General features: G+C 52.0%; 1 protein-coding gene across 3 annotated transcripts; it reads left to right on the top strand.

Annotated features, from left to right (window-relative positions):
- The first annotated feature begins 2,998 nt into the window (after positions 1 to 2,998).
- Positions 2,999 to 19,958, top strand: TPRA1 (transmembrane protein adipocyte associated 1). Of its 3 annotated transcripts, XM_019718604.2 has the most exons (12): positions 2,999 to 3,305; positions 3,537 to 3,644; positions 10,029 to 10,170; positions 10,342 to 10,474; positions 13,036 to 13,122; positions 13,215 to 13,287; positions 13,401 to 13,480; positions 14,035 to 14,145; positions 14,285 to 14,345; positions 14,544 to 14,646; positions 14,727 to 14,807; positions 16,159 to 19,958. In XM_019718604.2, the coding sequence occupies exons 3-12, from the start codon at positions 10,046 to 10,048 to the stop codon at positions 16,400 to 16,402; spliced, it is 1,098 nt and encodes a 365-aa protein (XP_019574163.2). In that variant the 5' UTR covers positions 2,999 to 3,305; positions 3,537 to 3,644; positions 10,029 to 10,045; the 3' UTR covers positions 16,403 to 19,958. The 3 variants fall into 3 exon arrangements, with proteins under 3 accessions (XP_019574163.2, XP_074196571.1, XP_019574164.2); XM_074340470.1 differs by lacking the exon at positions 3,537 to 3,644 and having other exon boundaries at positions 3,000 to 3,305; XM_019718605.2 differs by lacking the exons at positions 2,999 to 3,305; positions 3,537 to 3,644 and having other exon boundaries at positions 14,571 to 14,646.
- The last annotated feature ends 207 nt before the right edge of the window (positions 19,959 to 20,165 follow it).

Genomic DNA, 20,165 nt, shown 5'->3' with positions numbered 1-20,165 from the left:
CACTCACTGACGTATGGGCCAGAGTAGCATTCCCAGGCATGGAATATACCTCTTCCAGAACCAAAGAGTGGGTTCTGACATTGTGCTTCCTTTCCTGCGTTGGGGTGTACAAGATGCAATCATTTGTCATTTACTTTGGAAGGGATTTCCTGATATACCTCAGACAACTAGACCCCTACAAACCTCACTGATGTGGCAAGCCGCCATATCTCCACAGGGTTTATCTTCCACCCTTGGGAGCAAAAATGCCTCATCAAGGTCTTCATCTATCTGTTATTTCTTGTTCATTCAGAGAGATTAGCAGGATATCATCAATATAATAAACCAATGCGGTATTCTGCAAAATGTCCAGACAGCCATGGTCCTTAGACTATATTATGACAAAGCGTAGGACAGTGACCACAGGCTTGTGGCAAGACCATAATATAAACTGTTGTCCCTTCCTGTGAATGTCAATGGTTCCTGATAGGGACCTGAGGCCATGTTGATCTGTGCTAGCAGGGATACCAGCACAGCAGTTGTGGTTGTGGCTACTCCTAAGTTGAATTTGCAGCAATCCACTACCAATCTCTGTATTTTTTCAAGGCCAGACTGATAAATTAAATAGGGATGTGATGGGGCCCAATCCTTTCCACATGCTTTAGGTCTTCAAGGGTGGTACTAATCTCTGCCATTTCCCGTTATATTATTTATTTATTTATTATCTTGGCTGTGGTGGGTGGGTGAGGGGAAGGAAGTTTCAGGGACTTTCACTTGACCTTCATATCTATGAAAAATCTCACCACTCAAACCAATGTGGGCATTCTACCAACTACTGAATATATCCATCCCAGTGAGCTATACAGCCTGCTGACTGCTACTTTGTCCTCGATGGTTATATGACTATTGCACCCACTTTGCTCTTGACAGCTGAGTACTACCATCTTGTCTCTATTATTTTGGGACCTCCATTGCTATCAGTCAGCCAGTTCTGTAGCAGCATCTCCTTCTGTCAGCCATGGCCTGGAGAGGATGACCACCCGTCAAGCTGGTGTAGGGCAAGGAACAGAACTTGGGAGTCAGATCTTTGTTTATTAAACTATTATTTATTGAAATTTGCTGATGCTTCACTTTGTCCTGCGTGTGTGGGATACTGCAGTGAAAAAGCCACTGCCTGCCCTAAAGGGAGGGTGTGAAATATAAACCCTCAGTTATTCCACAAATAAAATCCCACAGAAACCCACATGTGGGGCCCAAACTCAGAGTATAAAATGCAGAACTGTGCACTGCGATCGTAATAGCAATCTTTTTTTCCTCCCAGGTAGTCTGTACTGTCTCAAAAAGCATAAAAATAAAGATGGAATGTAGTCATTCAATCTCATCACAGTACTCCATTTCTCCTCCTCTGGCACATGGTAGGAGGGAAATTTCCTGCCCCCTGTTGTTTAAAAGGAGAAGCCTAGGACTTGCTTTTACCAATTAAATGAGTTGGGGTGATATGTGTAATGTCCTGGCAGAAACTCTAATTATTGCTGACCTTGACTCCTCACAGCCCATTTATGAAGGCAGGCATCTGCATGGACCACAGCCTCTGCCAGCTGATAAGAAACTGTGCATGCTGACCCAGCAGGCTGCAACAGTGCCAGATAAGCCAAGTCCCAAATGGTCATAAGGTGGTGACATCCTAACCTTCCCCTCTTTTAGAACAGGAGCTAGGGAAAGAATGGGGCCCAATATCATTTCAGTTCAATGGTAAAGCAACTTTGTTATCACCGAGTGTGTATCTGGGGGTTACTGTGATAAGTGGGTGTCTACAATTTGCAGCAAGCACTGAGTCAGCTTCAGGACATTCATTGCAGGGAATGTGACAAGCACAGTTCTGTTCTCAAGACACTGACATTCTAATGGGGGGGAGGCTGATGACTAACTAGGAAGCAAGTAAATGAATATAATCATGTTAGTGAGATGGTGATCAGAAGGAAATAAAAGGGCATTATGTGACAAAAACTGGAGAGCTACTTTAGCTAGAATGTCAAAGAGGAGGTGATGTGACAAAGAGCCAGCTAGGCAGGGGACAGATACAGAGACCCGCAGGCAGGAACAAGCTTGGTACATTCAAGGAAGAGAAGCAGAAACCAGGTGGCTTGAGGACCCTGAATGAGAAGGGGGTGAGTGGGAGGCGGTGGGGGTCGGGGGCAAACCATGAGGGGCCAGCATGAGAACAGCCAGGAGAGAACAAGGCATAGAAGTCAGGAAGGCACGGAAGGGCAATCAGGGAAGGCTTCCCAGAGGAAGTTGCCTGAAGAACTGCTTAAGTTAGAAATACATAAGAGGGGCAGTTCAATCCCAGCGCTTAGGTTTTGTCACTTCCTAGTTGTGTGGCTTTGGGCAAGTTATTTAACGTCTCTAATTTTCAAGTTCCTCCTCTGTGAAATGCGACTAGTAATAACCGCTTTGCAGGGTTGTTGTGAAATCAGTGCCTGGAATCCGGATAATGCCAGTGTGCTTTGATGTGGCTATGCCGGCAGCGTGGCAAGCTGGTGGAAACGCGTCGTTCGGGGGGTGGGGTTGTCCCTACCCTTCCTTCTTCTCCTAGGTGACCAGAAGTCACCAGGCCGGATTGCCACTGCTGAGCGTCCGGGGCAACGGCAGCACTTGACGGGGCGGCCCGCGGATGCTCTTCCCCGGACCGTCAGGCCCCAGCCTGCCTCGGGAAGAGGAGCGCAGGCTGGAGCGAGCTGGTGCGTTCACAGCTGCTGACAGCTGGCAGGCGCCGGGGCCGAGAGGTGGCAGCGTCCACAATCCGGACCGCCTTCCGGGTAGAAACGCCGCCTCTCCCCTCCCCGCAGTTGCTTTCCTTCCCTTCAGTGGCTGCGTGTTCTTGCTTTAAGAGCCCCGCCTCCTAGGCATCTGATTGGGTCCTTCGCTGCCTGCTCCCACTTTTCGTTATAGCTCCCTTCCTATAGGCTACTGGGAGCTGGGGGCGGGCCCGAATGCTCCAAGTAGGGACCGTGTCTCTTTTTGCAGTTTTGGCTAAACGAAAAGGACGCGCCTACTTTCCGGGTTGCCACTACCCGGAAGGGCGGCCAAGGTGGCCTGGGTCCTGTGGGCCGAGTGCGCTGACAGCGCCTCGTCTCCCCTCCTCCACTTGTTCCCCATTTCCGCCGAGCCTGCGGGCCTCGGCTCTTGCGCTACGCTCCCCGGCCCCCGCCGCCTGATAGGGGCGCGGGAGCCTGGAGTCCCGTGGCCTGTGCCGGGTCCGCGCACCGCTGGCGGTAGATGGGCAATTGGGGCGACGGGGCCTGAGCGCGGCCCGAGGCCCTCAGGTAAGAGGGGAACCTCTGCCCTTTCCTGCCCCGGCGTGAAACCCTACGGTGGGGCTGGCACCTCTACTACAGAGAGGCCCCGGCCTCCGCCGCATCTACAACCCTTCCGAACCCCTCGCCGGGGCAGCCAGGGTCTCCCCGCGGCAGCTGTGAGGGAGCTTGGAGCTCATTGGGACCACCACCCATCCAACAGCTAAACCGGGGCCCACCTGTCCCTGCTCTTTCCTCCAGGGAGTGACCCCTTTCTGCTCTGGCCACAGCCTCAGAGGACACCCTTGGGGAAGTTTCAGAGGACGAGTGGGCCCCTGGGTGTGAGGACTCGAAGGAAGAGTGAAGGAGGTAACTGGGGGCAATGACCACACACACAGCTGCACAGGTCTGGGGCTGTGGCAAGTAAGCAGGGCGTGCCCACCCTGTGGCTTGGGGTTCTCACAGATGGATCCTACTCCCACTCCCCAGAAGGGCTTGGTTGCTTTGTGTTGGAGATTCATTTGTCCACATCATAACATTTTGTTGAGAACTTGTTTTGTGTCAGGCACTGTTCTAGGGGATTGGGTCATGAGCCTGCCGGGGGTGGACAGCCAATAAACACATAAACACACAGCTAGGGCCACTTTAGGCAGAGGCCAAGTTCTGTAAAGAAGCACAGGGTGGGATAGCTGTGAGAGATAGTTAAGAATGGCTGCTCTGAGGAGGTGGCGCAAATGGTGAGACAATGCTGGGAGAAGAGCAAACACCAAGTCCCTGAGGTAGGCATAAGTTGACCAGCAGCTCCAAGAAGAAGATGAAAGCCAGAGGCTGGGGAGTAGAAGGCAATGAGGGAGAACAGTAGGCAGGGGTTAGATCAGGTTGGGTCTTGCAGATGAGGGAAGGGGCCCAGGGCTCCTCTTCCTCCTGGGGGTTCCCACCTGGGCTGCTGGCAGTTTACTAGGAGTGGCCTCTCTAAGACAGTGTCCACCAAGGCTGAAGGATAAGGGGGTTTAAAAGCTCAATTACCTTCTAGGGGTCGGAAGCACTGAGGGGCCTTACAGCAGCAATGAAGTATAGCCTCTCTCTTCTCAGGGCTTTCTGTTTTCCCCAGGTTTCCCACCCAGTAGTTCTGGGAGAGGGCTGGTCAATCCCATTGCACAGATGAAAAATAGGAAAGCTGAGTCTCAGAGAGGGGAAGACTGTCCAGGGGCTCACAGCAGGTCTACCACTGCATGACCTGAGCCAAGCTGGCATCTTGCCCCACAGTCTGGCCACAGACAGAGGGAGTGATGGGGAGGCCCAAACAGTGGGTGGGAAGATAGCCTCTGGAATGGTAATGAGGTCAGCAGAGTCCTTCCTAGGTGGAAGAAATTGTCCCAGTTCCCCTGGTCCTGAGAGACCTGATAATCCTCTTCCCCATCCTCTGGTCTGGGCTCCACACCTTCCTCTCCTACCCTCAGCCAGTCTTCCCACCAGCTCTGCTTCCTGAGCCTGCAAACCTCTTACTTTTCTGTCACTGCCAGGGCTTTTGCCCCCAAGGCCAGGAGATCACTGATGGTGGGAGAAGGAGGATGTGGGCGGTGACTTAACCCCTCCCTGCCCGTCCTTTCCTCCTCTGTACAATGGCAGCAATAGTAGTGCCTTCTCTCTTAGAGGCTGATGTGATGGTTAAGTGTGTGACCACATGTAAGGCACTGGGCCCTGTGTCTGCACAGTTCATAGTTGTTTTATTTTAATTTTTATCATTGTTTCAGTTATTTTATAAGCTTTCACACAGAGTGGCAGTTCTGGCGTAGCTGACAGCCTCCTAACTCAGAGCAGCAGCACCACATGGGAAGATGTTAGAAATGTGGACTGTCAGCCCCACCCCAGGCCTGCTGGATCAGAACAGCACTCGAGTCTGAGAAGCACAGTTTCTTATCAGCAGGTGGAGAAACCAGGGTCCGGAGAGGTGTACCTGGCAGGTTGCTGATTGGGGGCCTGGGATCTGGAGACAGCCTGGGTTGCAGGCCCCTCAGGTGGCTGCCCACCTCTGAGCTCTGTACAGTGAGGATTATATAAGTACTTTCCTAGGAGGGTGGGAGGGTTCAGGGAGGATTCTTTGCTGTTATTGAAGAATTAACAGGGGTATTGGTGGAGAGAAGCAGCTGACACTTTTCTTCCTCACCTCAGACTCTGTTGCATGTGGGACTTTGAAAGGGGCCCTTGGACCTGTGACCCGTATGCTTCCCCTCTCCATGCCCCCAGTCTCTCACCTCTGGGAAGAAGAGCAGCAGTTAGCTTTGTGTGTTAGACCCTTTGTAGACATTTGCTTCTCTGGTCTTATTTGGCCCTTACAGCAACTTTCTTTAGTAAGTGTTATGGTCCCTATGACACTCAAAGAGGGGAAATGACTCACCCAAAGTCATATAGCAAGTACATGGCAGAGCCAAAAGTGCAAACCGGGTTTGCCCAACTGTATAACTTGTGTAGCTGGAAATTTTTCAGTGGTAAATTAGAGAACTCAGATTCAAACTGGCCTAAACAGAAAAGGGAATTTTTGGATTCTGTAAATCAAAAGTCGAGGGGGGTAACTAGCTTCAGTTGTGACTTGATCCAGGAGCTCACATAAAGATCTGTCTCTCAGATATGTTTCCGTCTGTCTCTCAGCGCTGCAGTCCTCTGTGTTGGCTTTATTCTCATGTGGCTCCATATGTGGGGTCAAAGTAATATAGCTCTGGCTTACTGCTCTCAGCAGAAAGTGTATCTCTTAATAATTAGAGCAAAATTCTCTGGGCTGATTCTCATTGGCCAGGAGAATGGAGCATCCTGATAGGTCAGGCTTAGATCACATGCACATTCCCTGGTGTTGTGGAGGGATAGAGTCAGCTGTATCTCAACCTCATGGATGGAGACTAGGGGAGCTGAGGTTCCCCTTTAGGAAAATGGGGTGCTGGACAGGCAAAACCAAGAGAAGCCCCTCCAGACCCCCCATACGCTGGACTCCCTATCCAGCTCCTCCCACTCCTGGCCCTTGTTCATCTCCACTGGCTTGTCTTTGCCACAGGGGCCTCTCAGCTTCTTTGTGGCTTCTGGGTGGTTGGCCTGCACCCCAGCCCTGTCCCTACTGGGGCTGCTTGACACTCTGTCCTAGGCCAGAGCTGATGTGGGTCTGCTAATTCCAGATGTTGAATCCACAGGGAGTGAGGCGGAGGGGACTGGTATCTCTCTCCTTGAACTGTCCCTTCCATGTTATCTCAGGTTTTTAGAAATCTCGAAGGAGGTGGCATACCCCCTACCAGCTGTAAGCTCCCTGTGCTTAGCATGGTGGACTGGTCCTGACATGGGTGCAGCATGGCCACAGTTCAGACGTCATACCTCAGCAGCCACATACAGGCACAGAAAAGGAGGGCTCTGTCCTTGGTGGTATCTGCCAGTCAGGGAGGAACACTCTTCGCAGGAGACCCCCCATGTGGCATTGCATGCCCTGCCTAACCAATTGCTGACAAGGAGGAGAGTGGGCCTACCCTTCCTGACTGACCAGAGCTCCTCTGTAGGGCACTGTTGGCAAAGGGGAGGATGCTCGTTCATTCGGTGGAGCATCACATGTGTTGCCTGACATTTGGCAGTCCTGGACCCTGCCCATGACAAATCCATAGCCCTTCCCCCACAGTCCCTGGATCAAACTGGAGCACCCATGCGCCCTGCTGAGGCGTCTGGTACTGCTCTACACAACCTCTACTAGTTAAGCCACTGTTCTCTTGTGCCTGGACTGGTACAGAAGCTCCTGGGTCTCTGCCTCTACTCTTTCCCCACATTAGTTGTTGTCTCTGGCAGCTGAGCAATCCTCTCCACAGGGAAGTGGGACACTGTCATCTGCCTTCGGAACACCCTTCTCATTGCACTTAGAATGGAATCACATTGCTATGGTCACACGGCCCTATCCGACCTGGCCCCGCCAACCTTTCTGATCTCACCTCTAGCTACACTTGCCTGCTTTTTGCCCTTTGAACAGGCCACGCCTGTTTCTGTCTCAGGGCCTTTGCATCTCTGTCCTCTCCCTGGTGCGCTCTTTGTCCACCTTGTTCCAAGGTTGGCTCCTTCTCAGTTATTTGGATCTCAGCTCAAATGTCATCTTGTCTGACAGCCCAATCTGAGGCAGCACCCCTTTGTATTCCCTGGGATTCAGGTTTAGCTGTTGTTGAAACAAAGGTTGAAATAACAAGATAGAAGATTACTCTTGCCTGTTGCATGACAGTATGCATGCAAGCTGTCCAGAATGTGACTGCAGCCCTACTGTGTCTGGGACACAGACACCTTTCTTACTGCTCTGTTATCCTCAAACATGGCTTCTGTCTCATAGTCTGAGACGACTGCTCTTGTTCTCACCACCACATCCACTTTCCAGCCAATAGGAAGGGTGAAGGGCACAACCTGAAACTGGCAAGCCTCGCTGCTCATGTTCAGTTGGATAAAACTTGGTCAGGTCGCCACAGCCAGGGGTGCGGGAGGCTGGGGGAGTAGCCACGGTTCTGGGAAGCCACGTGTGAACTAAAAGCCACCTGTTCTAGTACTCCAGGAAAGGGTGCATTTTGGGGACTGCAGCAATCTCTACTGGGTTTCCCATCCTTTTGTCTCACCCTATGTGCTCTTTTCATCTCAGCACTTATCTCTAGAAGTTTGCTTTTTAAATACTGGCTTTTGTGTTGGCTGTAGCCTCCCCTTCTAGAATGAAGGACCCATGGGGGCACCCATCCGAGCTGGGGGACCCATCCCAGCACCTGGACTCCTGCCTGCCTCATAGTAGGTGCTCTTCACTGCTTGCTGTGGGTAGAAGAATGCATGAATGAAGGAAGGGTGGGCTTCTTTGGCCATCTCTCCTATTAGTAGAAAACAAGGAAGGAGACGACTTCTTTCTTTGGACCTACTATGTGTCAGGCTTACGTTCTCCTGGATATTCCTCACTGTTGGTATGTCCTCAAGTTTCAAGTCCCAGAGCCAGTCAGTGGCCTTTTGGAGAGAGGGATAGAGGGGCCTGAGCCCCAGATCTTGGCTCACCTCCTTTGGAGTGTTCTTTCCCTTTCAGTCAGAGGTGGCACTTGCGTTTCATGGCTGTGAGAAATAGTGAGTATGTCCTTGCATCTCATTCAGCCCTGTCTTGGGCCTGCTGTTGTTTAGGGACAGTATTAGGGACAGATAAGCAGGGCAGGGGCTCCTGTTGCATTGCTGCAAATCCTTCTTGCCAACAGGTGCTAAGCATCCTGGGCTGCTACTTGCTGAGCAGGAAACCTGTGCTCCTGGCATATAAAAGAACATCTTTTCAATTTTAAAACATTTACTGAAGTGTAATCCATGCAGACAAGTACACGGATCATAGGTCCACGGCTCAGTGAATTGCGACACAGTGAGCATACCTGTGCTCCCAGCACCAAATCAAGTCTCCAGCTGGCGTGCGTCCCCCCAGCCCTCTCCCCTGCATCCTGCACAGGGATGACCGTCTCCTTTCTGTGTGTGTGGGGGTCAGACTGCATGTGTGCGCCGGTACATGGCATTGGTATCTGCGAGCCCCTGTGTGTGGCTGCCTGTAGCAGTGTCCACCCTGTTTGTTTCCCAGCATCCCACTGTTCACACGCGTGCTGCTGATGGGGGGCATTTGGGCTGCTGCCAGCCTGGGGCTATTGTGAACATACCCTGAAGTGGAGACATGGGTCATAGGGCCCAGTTGGTTCGAGTGATCATTTTAAAAGCTGGCATCTGTTATATCCTGTGAGCCTGGCTCACCTGCCCTGGGCCTCCTCGCTCCCTGTGGAAGTCCCTGCCACTCTGAATGTGGGCCCAGCTCTACTGCTGCTCTCCCCGAGTCCTGTGACCTGTGAGCCTGCCTCAGTTGTTCAGGGTGGCTCCAGGACCCCAAACCACCAGCTCTCCTATCTTCTAGGCGGGACTCTGACCTATTATTCTCAGATCATTACGTGGGCACTTGGCTGTGCCAACGCCCTTGGCTCCCACTGCCCCAGTAGCCCCCTGCGTTTGTAGACATGGCTTCCTCTGCCTCCCTCCACAGCACCTCCGCTTCCCTTACCCTCCCCAATTAGAGGCCTCTGTGCATCTAGGCAAAGCGCAGTGTCCCATCCATTTGTGTCTGCCTTTCTAGGGTGGCAGCAGGGGGAGATGGGCTTGAGGGCCACCTGAGGTGTGCATGATGCCATGCTCTGGCATTTGGTGGCTGTGACCCCACACGTCACTCGGCCTCTGAGTGGGTTCTGCATGGGTGTGGAGGGTTGGAGCTGAAGCTCAGCAACTGAGGGCTTCAGGTGTGCGGCTGTTGGAGGTGCTTCACATCATGTATCTAGTCTCACCACAACCTCACAGGGTGGACACTGTTGTTACCCCCATTCCAGGGGTGGGGGAAACTGAGGCACAGAGAGGACCAGGAAGTAAGGGGCAGGCTGAGACATGAACCCTACTCCCCCAACCCTCCAGGATTAGAGGGACTAACGGGGAGTGATGCCAAGTAGCTTGTATTACTGTGCCTGACACACAGGCAGGTTCAGTCACTGGATGGGGGACTTGTATTGTTTGGGGGTCATGAGACAGCCTGGGATGAGGGACAGGGCCCCTGTGTGGGGGTTGGGTTGCAACCTGGCATGGGGGGCAGTGGGCAGCAGGCCCACTATGAGTTGCTCCTCTTGTGTTCCACTGGGAGCCTGAGACCCCGATGCCCAGGGCCACACAGTTCCTGTGCTGCTAATGTGGTGGCTCTCATTTCCCTAGGGCTGGCTGCCGGTGGAATGGACACCCTGCAGGAGGTAATCTGGGCTAATGGGACTACAGCGCTTTCTCCAACCCTGGTGCCCAACATCAGTGTGCCACATCGCTGTCTGTTGCTGCTCTACGAGGACATTGGCACCTCTAGGTGAGGCAGTCACAGCCTTGCAGAGCTGGCTGGCTACGTGTGAGTAGGTTTTCCTGGGGGGTGTGTGTGTGTGTGTGTGAGGGGGGGGGCACACGGGGTGGGGTTGGGGGTGGGGTGCAGACACAAAGACACAACCTCACCAGTGAGCTGGCTTCTGTACCCATCTGCTAGGGTCCGGTACTGGGATCTCTTGCTGCTCATCCCAAATGTGCTCTTCTTCATCTTCCTGCTCTGGAAGCTTCCGTTTGCTCGGGCCAAGATCTGCATCACCTCCAGCCCCATTTTTATCACCTTCTATATCCTGGTGAGTTTACTCCAATTGGTGACAGAAAACCCAGCTTCAATTGGCTTAAGCAAAAAAGGGAAGTATTAATTGTCTCTCTAATGAAAAAGCGGTTCTTCAGGTATGGCTGGATCCGGGGATTAACTGATGTCATCAGGACTCTGTCTCTGTCTGCATCTCTGTTCTCCTCTGGCCTTGTCTCAGATGAGTTCTCCCTATATGGTGTCAAAGAGAGCCAGGAGCAGCTTTGAGCTAACATACTGCCTCCATGCCAACTCCAGTGAACAGTACCTCGTTCCTGATGGTACCAGTGTAGATCTGGGCTTCCCTCTGATTGGCCCACACTGGGTTCCAGTCCTGAGCCAATTACTGTGACTAGCAGGGAAAGGGATACTTTGAAACCGGGAGTGGGGTCAGCTCAGCCAGACCAGAGGATGGTGGTCACTAGAAGAAAATTGGGGGATCATTACTAGAAGGAAGAGGAATGGATGCTGGGTGGGGAAAAAATACCCATTGAGCCTCCATCTTTCCATCTGTCCATCTGTCCACCCACCCACACATTCTGAGACCTCTTTGAAGCGGACTTCCTTCCTATTGGGGGGGCCTGCATTCTCCTCACTCCGTAGTCCTGGTGGGTGCTGCCTGGGAGAGGCAGCAGGGCTGCAGTTGAGAAGATAGTCCCAGGTTAGGGCCCCAGATGCAGGCTGTCCAGCTTCCTTCCTTCAGGGGTCAGGACCGACTGACCAGAGTCCTCCCCTATCTGTGCCTCTTAGCTACCACTGCCAGAGAGCTGAGTGGCTCCCTGGTCTCCCCTTTGTGGCCTGGGTCAGTACTTTCCAGTGGACGGGCAGAGAAGCAGGGGAGGTTGTGGGGAAACTTGGAGGCTGTTGGTGGAGACCCCAGGGGCTGCCAGCTGACTGGAGCCCTCCCCAATGAAGTGGTGGTGAGCAGGGGTGGGGGTCAAGGCCTGCTTTCTTCTTTGCCCTTTTCCACTGCCTCTCTGACCATTTACTTGTTTGTGTATTTATTCAACAGATATTAAGCACCTACTGTACGTCAGGCAGATGCCCTTTCTGGGGGAGTGGACAGGGGAAAGGGACCCAGGGCTAATGCCCAAGAACATGAGGCAGGGCTAGGGGAGTCAGCATTGGCCCCACCGCTTTCTCTTGGGGTCTTCATCCTGGAGAGGAGGTCGTGGTAAGAGTGCACTTGGGCAGACCACCTCCAAACCCCAGCTGTGCTGAATGAACTTGGGCCAGTGGCCTGACCTCTCTGCCTCGGTGCCCTTCTACGTGATGTGTGTTGGATTTGCTTTAGCATGTGGTGCTCCTGTGAGCACAAGATGACAGTGAGCCTAGCTCCTGCCTTGTGGGGGCTTGGTACACAGTAGGCACATGGCAGTTTGTTGCTGCTGCAGCCTGCCCTGCTGAGTGATGTCGGCCTCCTTAAGGCTTGGACATGGATTTCATGGCACAAAGGACAGAGTGTATATGAATCTGGGCTCTTTTGTTTGTGTCAGAAAACCAAACTTAAACCCACATAAGCTGGAAGGAATGTATTGACTGAGGACCTGACATACCCCAGGGCTTTGGGCACGGTGGGCTTTGGGTTCAGTGCTGCTGTCTGGCACTGTCTCTCTCTCTCTCTCATCTTCACGTCTGTCTGACAGCCCTGTCTCTAGCAATCTCCACACTCATGGTAGCCAGATAGCCCAGCAGCTCCAGGTTTGCATCCCCTCAGCTTACTTTCTCAGTGACTACACCTGATGTCCTGGCTGTGACTCGACCTCCTGGGGTCCAACCCCCATCCCCAAACCAGGGGAATGGCATACTCGAATGGCCAGCCCTGGGTCACAGGCCAGTTCCTAAAGCCAGGAGTGGTGGGGTCAGCACTCCTCCCCCACAACACACACACACACACACACACACACACAAAACCATGTGAAGGAGGAGGTGGGGAGAGGAGTGAGGCTATTGCCAGAGGAAGGGGATGGATAGCGGGCTAACAAAAGCCACAGATGCCAAGCACAGGAAGTTCTGTAAAACCCGCCGGTGTGGCACCTTTCACAGGGTCTATGATGCCTCTTCCCTCTGGCCTCCTTTCCCCCAGCTCCCATGTCTCAGAATTAAAACCATTAATATGACAAGACTAACAGCAGATATGGACATAGTCCTTACTGGGTGCGAGGAACACTTCTACATTTATTTACACATTTGATCCCCCAGATGCACTAGGTGCTATTGTTATCTCTGTTTCATAGATGAGGAAACAGGCATAGAGGTGCGGTTACTTGCCTGAAATCACAGAAGCAGGAAGCAGTAAAGCTGGGATTTGAACTCCAGCAGTCTGGCTCCACCGTGTCGCCTTACTGACCATTCCGGGGCTGTCAGTGTAGCTGGGATACTGAGGCCCAGGAGGGGAGGGCCAGGTCAGTGGAGGGTCTCGCCGCCTCCCGACTTGTTTAATTTGGAATCCTTCCATTCTTGAGGAATCAGCGCCTGCAGATGTGGGATGTGGGTTTGCTGTCCCTGCAATCCCCAGAGATTTCCCCGACTCCATCACACTCCCTTCTCACCCAATAGGTGTTCGTGGTGGCGCTGGTGGGTATCGCCCGGGCAGTGGTGTCCATGACGGTCAGCACCTCAAATGCTGCAACTGTTGCTGATAAGGTGTGGTTGGGCCTGCCAGCAGGGGGGTGCAGAGCACTGGGAAGAGGGGTGACTGGGCCCCCAGGCTGACACTCTGCCCACTCTGTGTCCAGATCCTGTGGGAGATTACACGCTTCTTCCTGCTGGCCATCGAGCTGAGTGTGGTTATCCTGGGCCTTGCCTTTGGTGCGTCTGCTGCTGGGGCCAGTACTCTCCCTGCCCTGCCCTGGCTGGGGGCCAACCCTACCATAGTCACTTGGGGTGGCCCCCCTGCTGACTGACCAGCACGTTTCTTCCAGGTCACCTGGAGAGCAAGTCAAGCATCAAGCGAGTGCTGGCCATCACCACAGTGCTGTCCCTGGCCTACTCTGTAACCCAGGTAAGGGGGGGAGGGTGGGGCAGGGTGGACCCAGGGGCTCACTGGAGGGCCTGCAGTCAGTGAGGGCAAGGCATCCACCACCTCCTTGTCCTGGGTCAGTGTTTGAATGTTTATCAGGTGCAATGTTCTCAAACTTTAAATGTATCTAAGAAATCACCTGGGGTGCTTGTTAACAAGGCAGGTTCTGCCTCCCCCTCTCCACCCCCCCCCCCACCCCCAGGGAGGAGAGGATGCTCAGAGCCTACATTGTAGTAGGCAGGCCAGGTAGGAGAAGGCAGGTTTGCAGACCACACTGACAGCCCTGCATCCAGAGACCCTCTTTCTTAGATTGGGGCAGGGGCTGCCCCCTGCCCCATGATGGGCCTATTCTGGGTGCTGGAGCTAGATGGGCAGAGTGTGGCTGCAGAGCAGGCTGGAGCAGGAACCTCTGAGGGCCAGGCCTGGGCTGTGTTGGGTGTGGTGGAGAGCTTCAGGGGCTCTATCTGGGAAGGCCCCAGGGAGGGGGCTTTCCAGGTAGACACAGCCTATGAGCCCTCCCCTGTCTGCTCCTGCAGGGGACGCTGGAGATCATGTACCCTGACACCCACCTCTCAGCTGAGGACTTCAACATCTATGGGCACGGGGGCCGCCAGTTCTGGCTGGTCAGCTCCTGCTTCTTTTTCCTGGTGAGTTGGAGGGTCTACCCCTGTGCCTGGGTACCCTAGAGGTAGCCAGGTGCGCCAGGGCCTGGACTCCTTGGTACTGGGCCTAGCTCTCGGCCTGGTGCTCCCGGGCACCCTTCTCAGCCCCACTCTGTCTCTACAGGTGTACTCTCTGGTGGTAGTGCTCCCCAAGACCCCACTAAAGGAGCGCATCTCCCTGCCTTGTGAGCAGCTCTGGGACATGGCTGGGCGCAGGGTGGTGGGGGTGGGGATGGGGGTTCTGTTTGGGCCACTGTGGCCTGGAGCTGGAGAGCCCTGGGTGGGAGGGCGGGTGGCCTCCTGGGAGGCCCAAGGGGTCCCAGTGACACACTGGGGATGAAGGGTAGAGGAGAGGGCAGGACCTCATGCTCCCAAACCCCTAGCCCGGAGGAGCTTCTATGTGTACGCAGGCATCCTGGCGCTACTCAACTTGCTGCAGGGGCTGGGGAGCGCACTGCTTTGCGTGGACATCATTGAGGGGCTCTGGTACGTAGGGCTGGGGCTCCGGGAGGGGAGGGGAAAGCCCCGCCCTACGAGGCCCGCTCTGACCCGATCCCCTCCCCCAGTTCTGTGGACGCCACCACGTTCCTCTACTTCAGCTTCTTCGCGCCTCTCATATACGTGGCCTTCCTCCGGGGCTTCTTCGGGTGAGTCCTCCCGCAGGGGCATGCGGAGCTAGTTGGCTGGGGCTAGTAGCGGAGCTCCCGGCTTCCCCACCCACTGCCCTGAGTTGGCCGTCTATGGGCGCCCCCGTGTGGCTGCCAGCGGAACTGCGACTTCTGCTTCCTGCGCATGCGTACAGGCATGGTACAAGTCCAGAGCCTCTCTGCCCAGGGTGCAGGTGCAGGCTTGGACAGGAGCTAGAGGAGGCAGACGGAGTGTATACAAAAAGGTTGGACAAGTAAGTTCACGAACTTTCCACCATGCGCTTACATGGTGGAAAGTTCGCGAACTTAATTGTACCTTTTCGTATATGTACATATACACACCCAGACACATATAGACATATATAATGCATATGTACACATATATATACATATGTACAATATACACATACATATACATGTTATATATGCAACACAGATGTATGTATACACTTTCCCCACAAGAGAGACAGTACCTATGCACATTTTTCTGCACTTGCTGTTTTCCATTTAAGAATAGGTTAGTTCATACCTTCAGCATGCATTCACTGTGCCTTGTACTGCTGTAGCCGCATACACAAACGGGAACAAAGTAAACGCAAATGCATGCGTTCATGGAGTTTGTATTCTAGCTGAAGGTGACTGGGGAGAGGAACAGGGTTGAGAGGAGTCTAGTGAGTATTTGAGTGTGGGGTGGGGTGTACTTTTGTGCACATGAGTGTTTGTAGGTGTGTCAGGGAGAGGGGATGCTAAAGACATATGGGATTGAGGGTTGGTGGAAGTGAGGGCATTTTTCCCTAACCCCACCCTTCCCCACCTGCCAGGTCTGAGGGTGGGATAAGGGATCTCCCGCTGGGTGAGGGCTTTAGAGGTGGAGTGACAAGGAGTAGCTTGATCCCCTCCCAACACCAATCTGGCCTTAGGCTCCTGTTTTAAATTGGGTGCAGTGCTTTCTTCCTTAGAAAGTAATGCTGTAGATTGAATGATGGGGGCGCGCACAGGGTAGTGTAAGAGCTGCAGGGGTAGAGGTCACAGCCAATGCTTGCTGAACACGTTGAGTCAGGTACTGTTTCAGGCTGTTCACATGCCACAAAGAGCCTCTCAGGTTGGAGTTGTTCTACCCATTTTGGGTGAGAAAGCAGATACAGAAGCTCTACACAGCCCAGCACACACACAGCCAGGATAAAGAAGGCTGGGTTTTAGTCCTCCACAGTTCCAGTGATAGGGACCTCGGGGTGGGTGTTAAGCAGTTGTTAGTGTGTTTCCTCCTAGTCTGATAGCCTCATTGCCCAGAGGGAGGGCCTTTCCAGACTCAGACAGTGGGACTCCCCCACCCTTCTGACCTCCCTACCAGCTCAGAGCCCAAGATCCTCTTCTCCTACAAATGCCAAGTGGATGAGACCGAGGAACCGGATATGCACCTGCCCCAGCCCTATGCTGTGGCCCGGCGTGAGGGCCCGGAGACAGTAGGCGCTGCCAGTACACAGTTTGACTCGGCCGGTGGGGTGGCCTACCTGGATGATATTGCTTCCATGCCCTGCCACACCGGCAGCATCAATAGCACGGACAGCGAGCGCTGGAAGGCTCTCAGTGCCTGAATGTGGCTGCCCTGGCTGGAAGGCATGCTGGGGCCTATGGAGGGCTGACTGGAGAGGAGGCCAGAACACAGAGTTCCCAGGGGAGGAGGATGAGGTCACGAGACCTTGTGTGGACAGCAGCGCCATGTAGGCTCTGTCCTGCCCTCTGAGCCCCCAGTTGCCCTTGACCACCTGTGTTTTAGCTGAGGGCCACCTCCCACTTCCACCTGCCCTTGCCTTGCTCAGTGACATGGCCCAGACTTTGATCTCCCAGAGCCAGGCCTGGCTAGGCTGACCAAGGTCAGGTCCTTTCTTCAAAGGAGAGAGGAGGTACCCAGGTCTGGTCTGACTCCCTCCCTACGGCGCTTTGGCTTCCTCAAAGCCCACTCTGGCAGGTGGACTGAAGTGTATATATTTTCTTGATCTATTTTTTAATAAAAAGGAAAAGGAGCAGAAGGTGTCACTATTGAGGCTCTGCAGGAATACTGGGGCTGGTTCCTTTCAGGAGCCTGAGGGCTGGGCAGTTCAGAGGTCTTGGCACGTCCCTCTGTGTGCTGAACCCAGGTAGGCTCAACCAAGGAACACGGACTAGTGTGCAGGCCCTGGCTGCTGGGAGGTGGAAAGAAATCATGGAGGAGACTGATGTGGATAAAACTGGTTTGTGTGGGCTATCTCCCCACCTTGTTAAAGAGTATGGAGGTTGGAATAAGCCCTGCAGTTCCTGTCCTTTCTCTGCTCATGCTCTGTCAGCTTGAGCCAGCCACTTCCCCTCCCACATCTCCAGTTTGACCATCTGTGAAATAGGAATAAGGAGGCCTGTCTTGCAAGGATTTTTGTAAGGACTAGAAAATAGTAAGTGTGAATGGCCAGCATTTGGGAATGGAACAATAATGATCACATTATTTTTAGCCTCTAGAACAGTGCTTGGCACACAGTAGGCATTCAAAGGATGGGATGCTAAGGGATGATATTTATAATAAGAATGGATGTGATGAGCTGAAAATGGGGAAAGTCAGAATAAAGCCCTGAGATGGGAAAATGGAAATAAGAGGGAAGTTCCACATGTCCATATTGCCACTGTTGTAGCTAATTTTGGCGTTGAGTCACTTAGCCAGAGGAAATAGGGAGTTGCCAGTTATGTATTTCCCACAATCAGAGGGAAGAGGTCTTGGCTGGGACTGTGGGAATGCTGAGGGTCAGGCCTGGTACCCACCTCCACTGCTGCCCTCTTTCTTAGGAGGGCACCAGCTTCAACACAACTTTTGACAGTGGAGCCAACATGCCAGGTTCCTCAGGATCCAAGGCCCAGAGGGCTGCCAGTGGCATGGGCATGGCAAATGTAGAGGAACAGCCAGCCTGTTGGGCTTCTGGCCCAGGGACTTCAGGGCTGCTGGGGGATCCTGACAGGCTTCTCCACACTGCTGCGACCTCACAGTTTCCAGAAAATCCTGTTAGGTATGAAAGGGAAGCCTGTAAGTGTTGGGGGTGAGACGGTTTGATGATTAACTTCAGAGCTGGGTTCAATATTAGTAGCCTTTGATGTGTACACAACCTAAGATGTCGCAGCGACAGTCTGGTTTGCTCAGTGAGATTACTGAGCAAACAGCCAAGTCCACAGGAAGGCATCAAAAGAAGAAAGATTAGAAGCCTGTTGCTTTTTTGTTCTGATTTTAAAGTTTGTTTCTTTAAATATTAAATTGGTGGAAAAATAATTGAGGTTTAAAAGGTTAAAAATAATTGCAAAAACTGCAATTACTTTTGCACCAACCTAATAAGTAATATATGTATGTGGCAAAAGAAAAAAAAAAAGTTAAGCACTGTATGGGGGTATACAGGAGGTGAATCTCCTGGACTTTGACATTCAGTTTCCTGTCCCCCTCCCAGAAGCACTTTGTGGCCAGGTCTCCGTGGCCTTCCAGAAGTGTGTGTGTGTGTGTGTGTGTGTGTGTGTGTATTACCCCTAGTTTGGGAATGTAAATAATCCATAGCTTATCTTCTCCACTTGACAGTTGATCTAGGGATCATTCACTGTGTCAGTTGCATACATTATGGATCCATGGCAGTTTATTTAACCAGTCCCCTCAGGATGGACTTTTGATTCTAATATGTTTTGCAACAACAAACAATGCAGCAATAAAAATTTTTATAAATATGGGGTATGATCAAACAATATGGTGAATGTTTAAATTAAAAAAATTTATTACAGTAAAAGACACATTGCCATTAATGTCTTTTACTGTAATAAATACTCAAAATACTCCCCCTTGCATTGAAAACACTTATCCCATCGTTCTTGCCACTTTCTGAAGCAGCTCTGGAAGTCCTCTTTTGTGAGTGTCTTTAGCTGCGCTGTCATGGCTGCCTCAATGTCCTGAATCATTTTGACTTTGGGGAAGAGCCAGAAGTCGCACGGTGCCAGATCTGGTGAATAAGGTGGATGAGGATACACTGTAATGTTTTTATTTGACAGAAATTGCTGTATATCAGAAGCGATGTGTGACTCGGAGCATTGTCATGATGGAGGATGATTTATGGCACTTTAAAACACACCTTCTCTCAACTGTAGCTGACACCCAACTAACTGCACTGAACAAGTTGAAACTTGTCACACACTGTTATTAAGGTTCGATGCGCTGCTTTCCATATTGAAGATCCCTGCCTTTTTCGTTGGATGGCACTCGGCAGCAGCATTCACTGTATTTCTTGACCACAATGGAAAGGCTCTGTGCCACACATCACTTCTGGTACAGCAATTTCTGTAAAATAAAAACATTGCAGTGTGTCATAACCCACCTTATTCACTGGATCTGGCACCATGCGACTTCTGGCTCTTTCTCAAAGTCAAAATGATCATGAAAAATAAACGTTTTGAATCAATTCAGGAGATTGAAGTAGCCACGACACTGCAACTAAAGACATTCATGAAAGGACTTCCAGAACTGCTTCAGAAAGTGGCAAGAATGATGGGATAAGTGTATTTGAAGCAAGGGGGAGTGTTTTGAGGGGGGTTAATGGCAATGTGTCTTAAACTGTAATAAATTTTTTGAAATTTAAACCGTAGTTTTTGATCACACCATGTAATGCTTTTGGTAACTCATGCAAGTAGAATTTCTGGAGCACACAGACTTAGTTTCAATTAGTTTTATAGTCTTCTGTCAGAGACTAATAGTTGTCCTCCAGTATATGTTCTCCTTTTCCTCCATTGTATTATAATCCCTGATTTTTAGCTGGATAGACAGCTGCCTGGAATAAAGGCTACATTTTCCAGCCTTCCTTGCAGGTGGATGTGGCCATGTGACTAAGTTCTGGCCAGTGGGATGTAAGTGTGCATGAAACTCCCTCAGAGAGAGAGGGTAAGCTCTGTTCTTTCTTGCTAACTGGGTGGTGGTTGCAATGGCTGGAGTTGTAGCAGCCATCTTGAATCATAGGATATTCTTGGGAATGGAAGCCCCTTATAACAGTGCAACAAGATAAAAGGAGCCCATGTCCCTGACATGTGGTACATCTATAACAGCCCTGGATTTCCTACTTTCAGATGACTTTGAGAGAGAAATAAACACCTATCTTGTTTAAACCACTTTGGATTTTTCTCATACTTATAGTTGAACTTTATCTGAATCAACACAGCCTTCATAGAGACTGGACCAGTTTTAACTCCTAGCAGCAAAGCCTCACCGACACTGTGTGCTATTCAAATTTTTGATCTTCTTGAAGAGCCTGGTCACATCTGTTCTGCTTGGACCACAACTTGTATGCTGTGCCTGGGTGGGACAGACATCGTGTA

This window comes from Rhinolophus sinicus, linkage group LG09, assembly GCF_036562045.2.
Source record: "Rhinolophus sinicus isolate RSC01 linkage group LG09, ASM3656204v1, whole genome shotgun sequence".
Lineage (NCBI taxonomy): Eukaryota > Metazoa > Chordata > Mammalia > Chiroptera > Rhinolophidae > Rhinolophus > Rhinolophus sinicus.
Note: the sequence above shows the minus strand (reverse complement) of the source record. Positions and strands in the feature narration are given on the sequence as shown.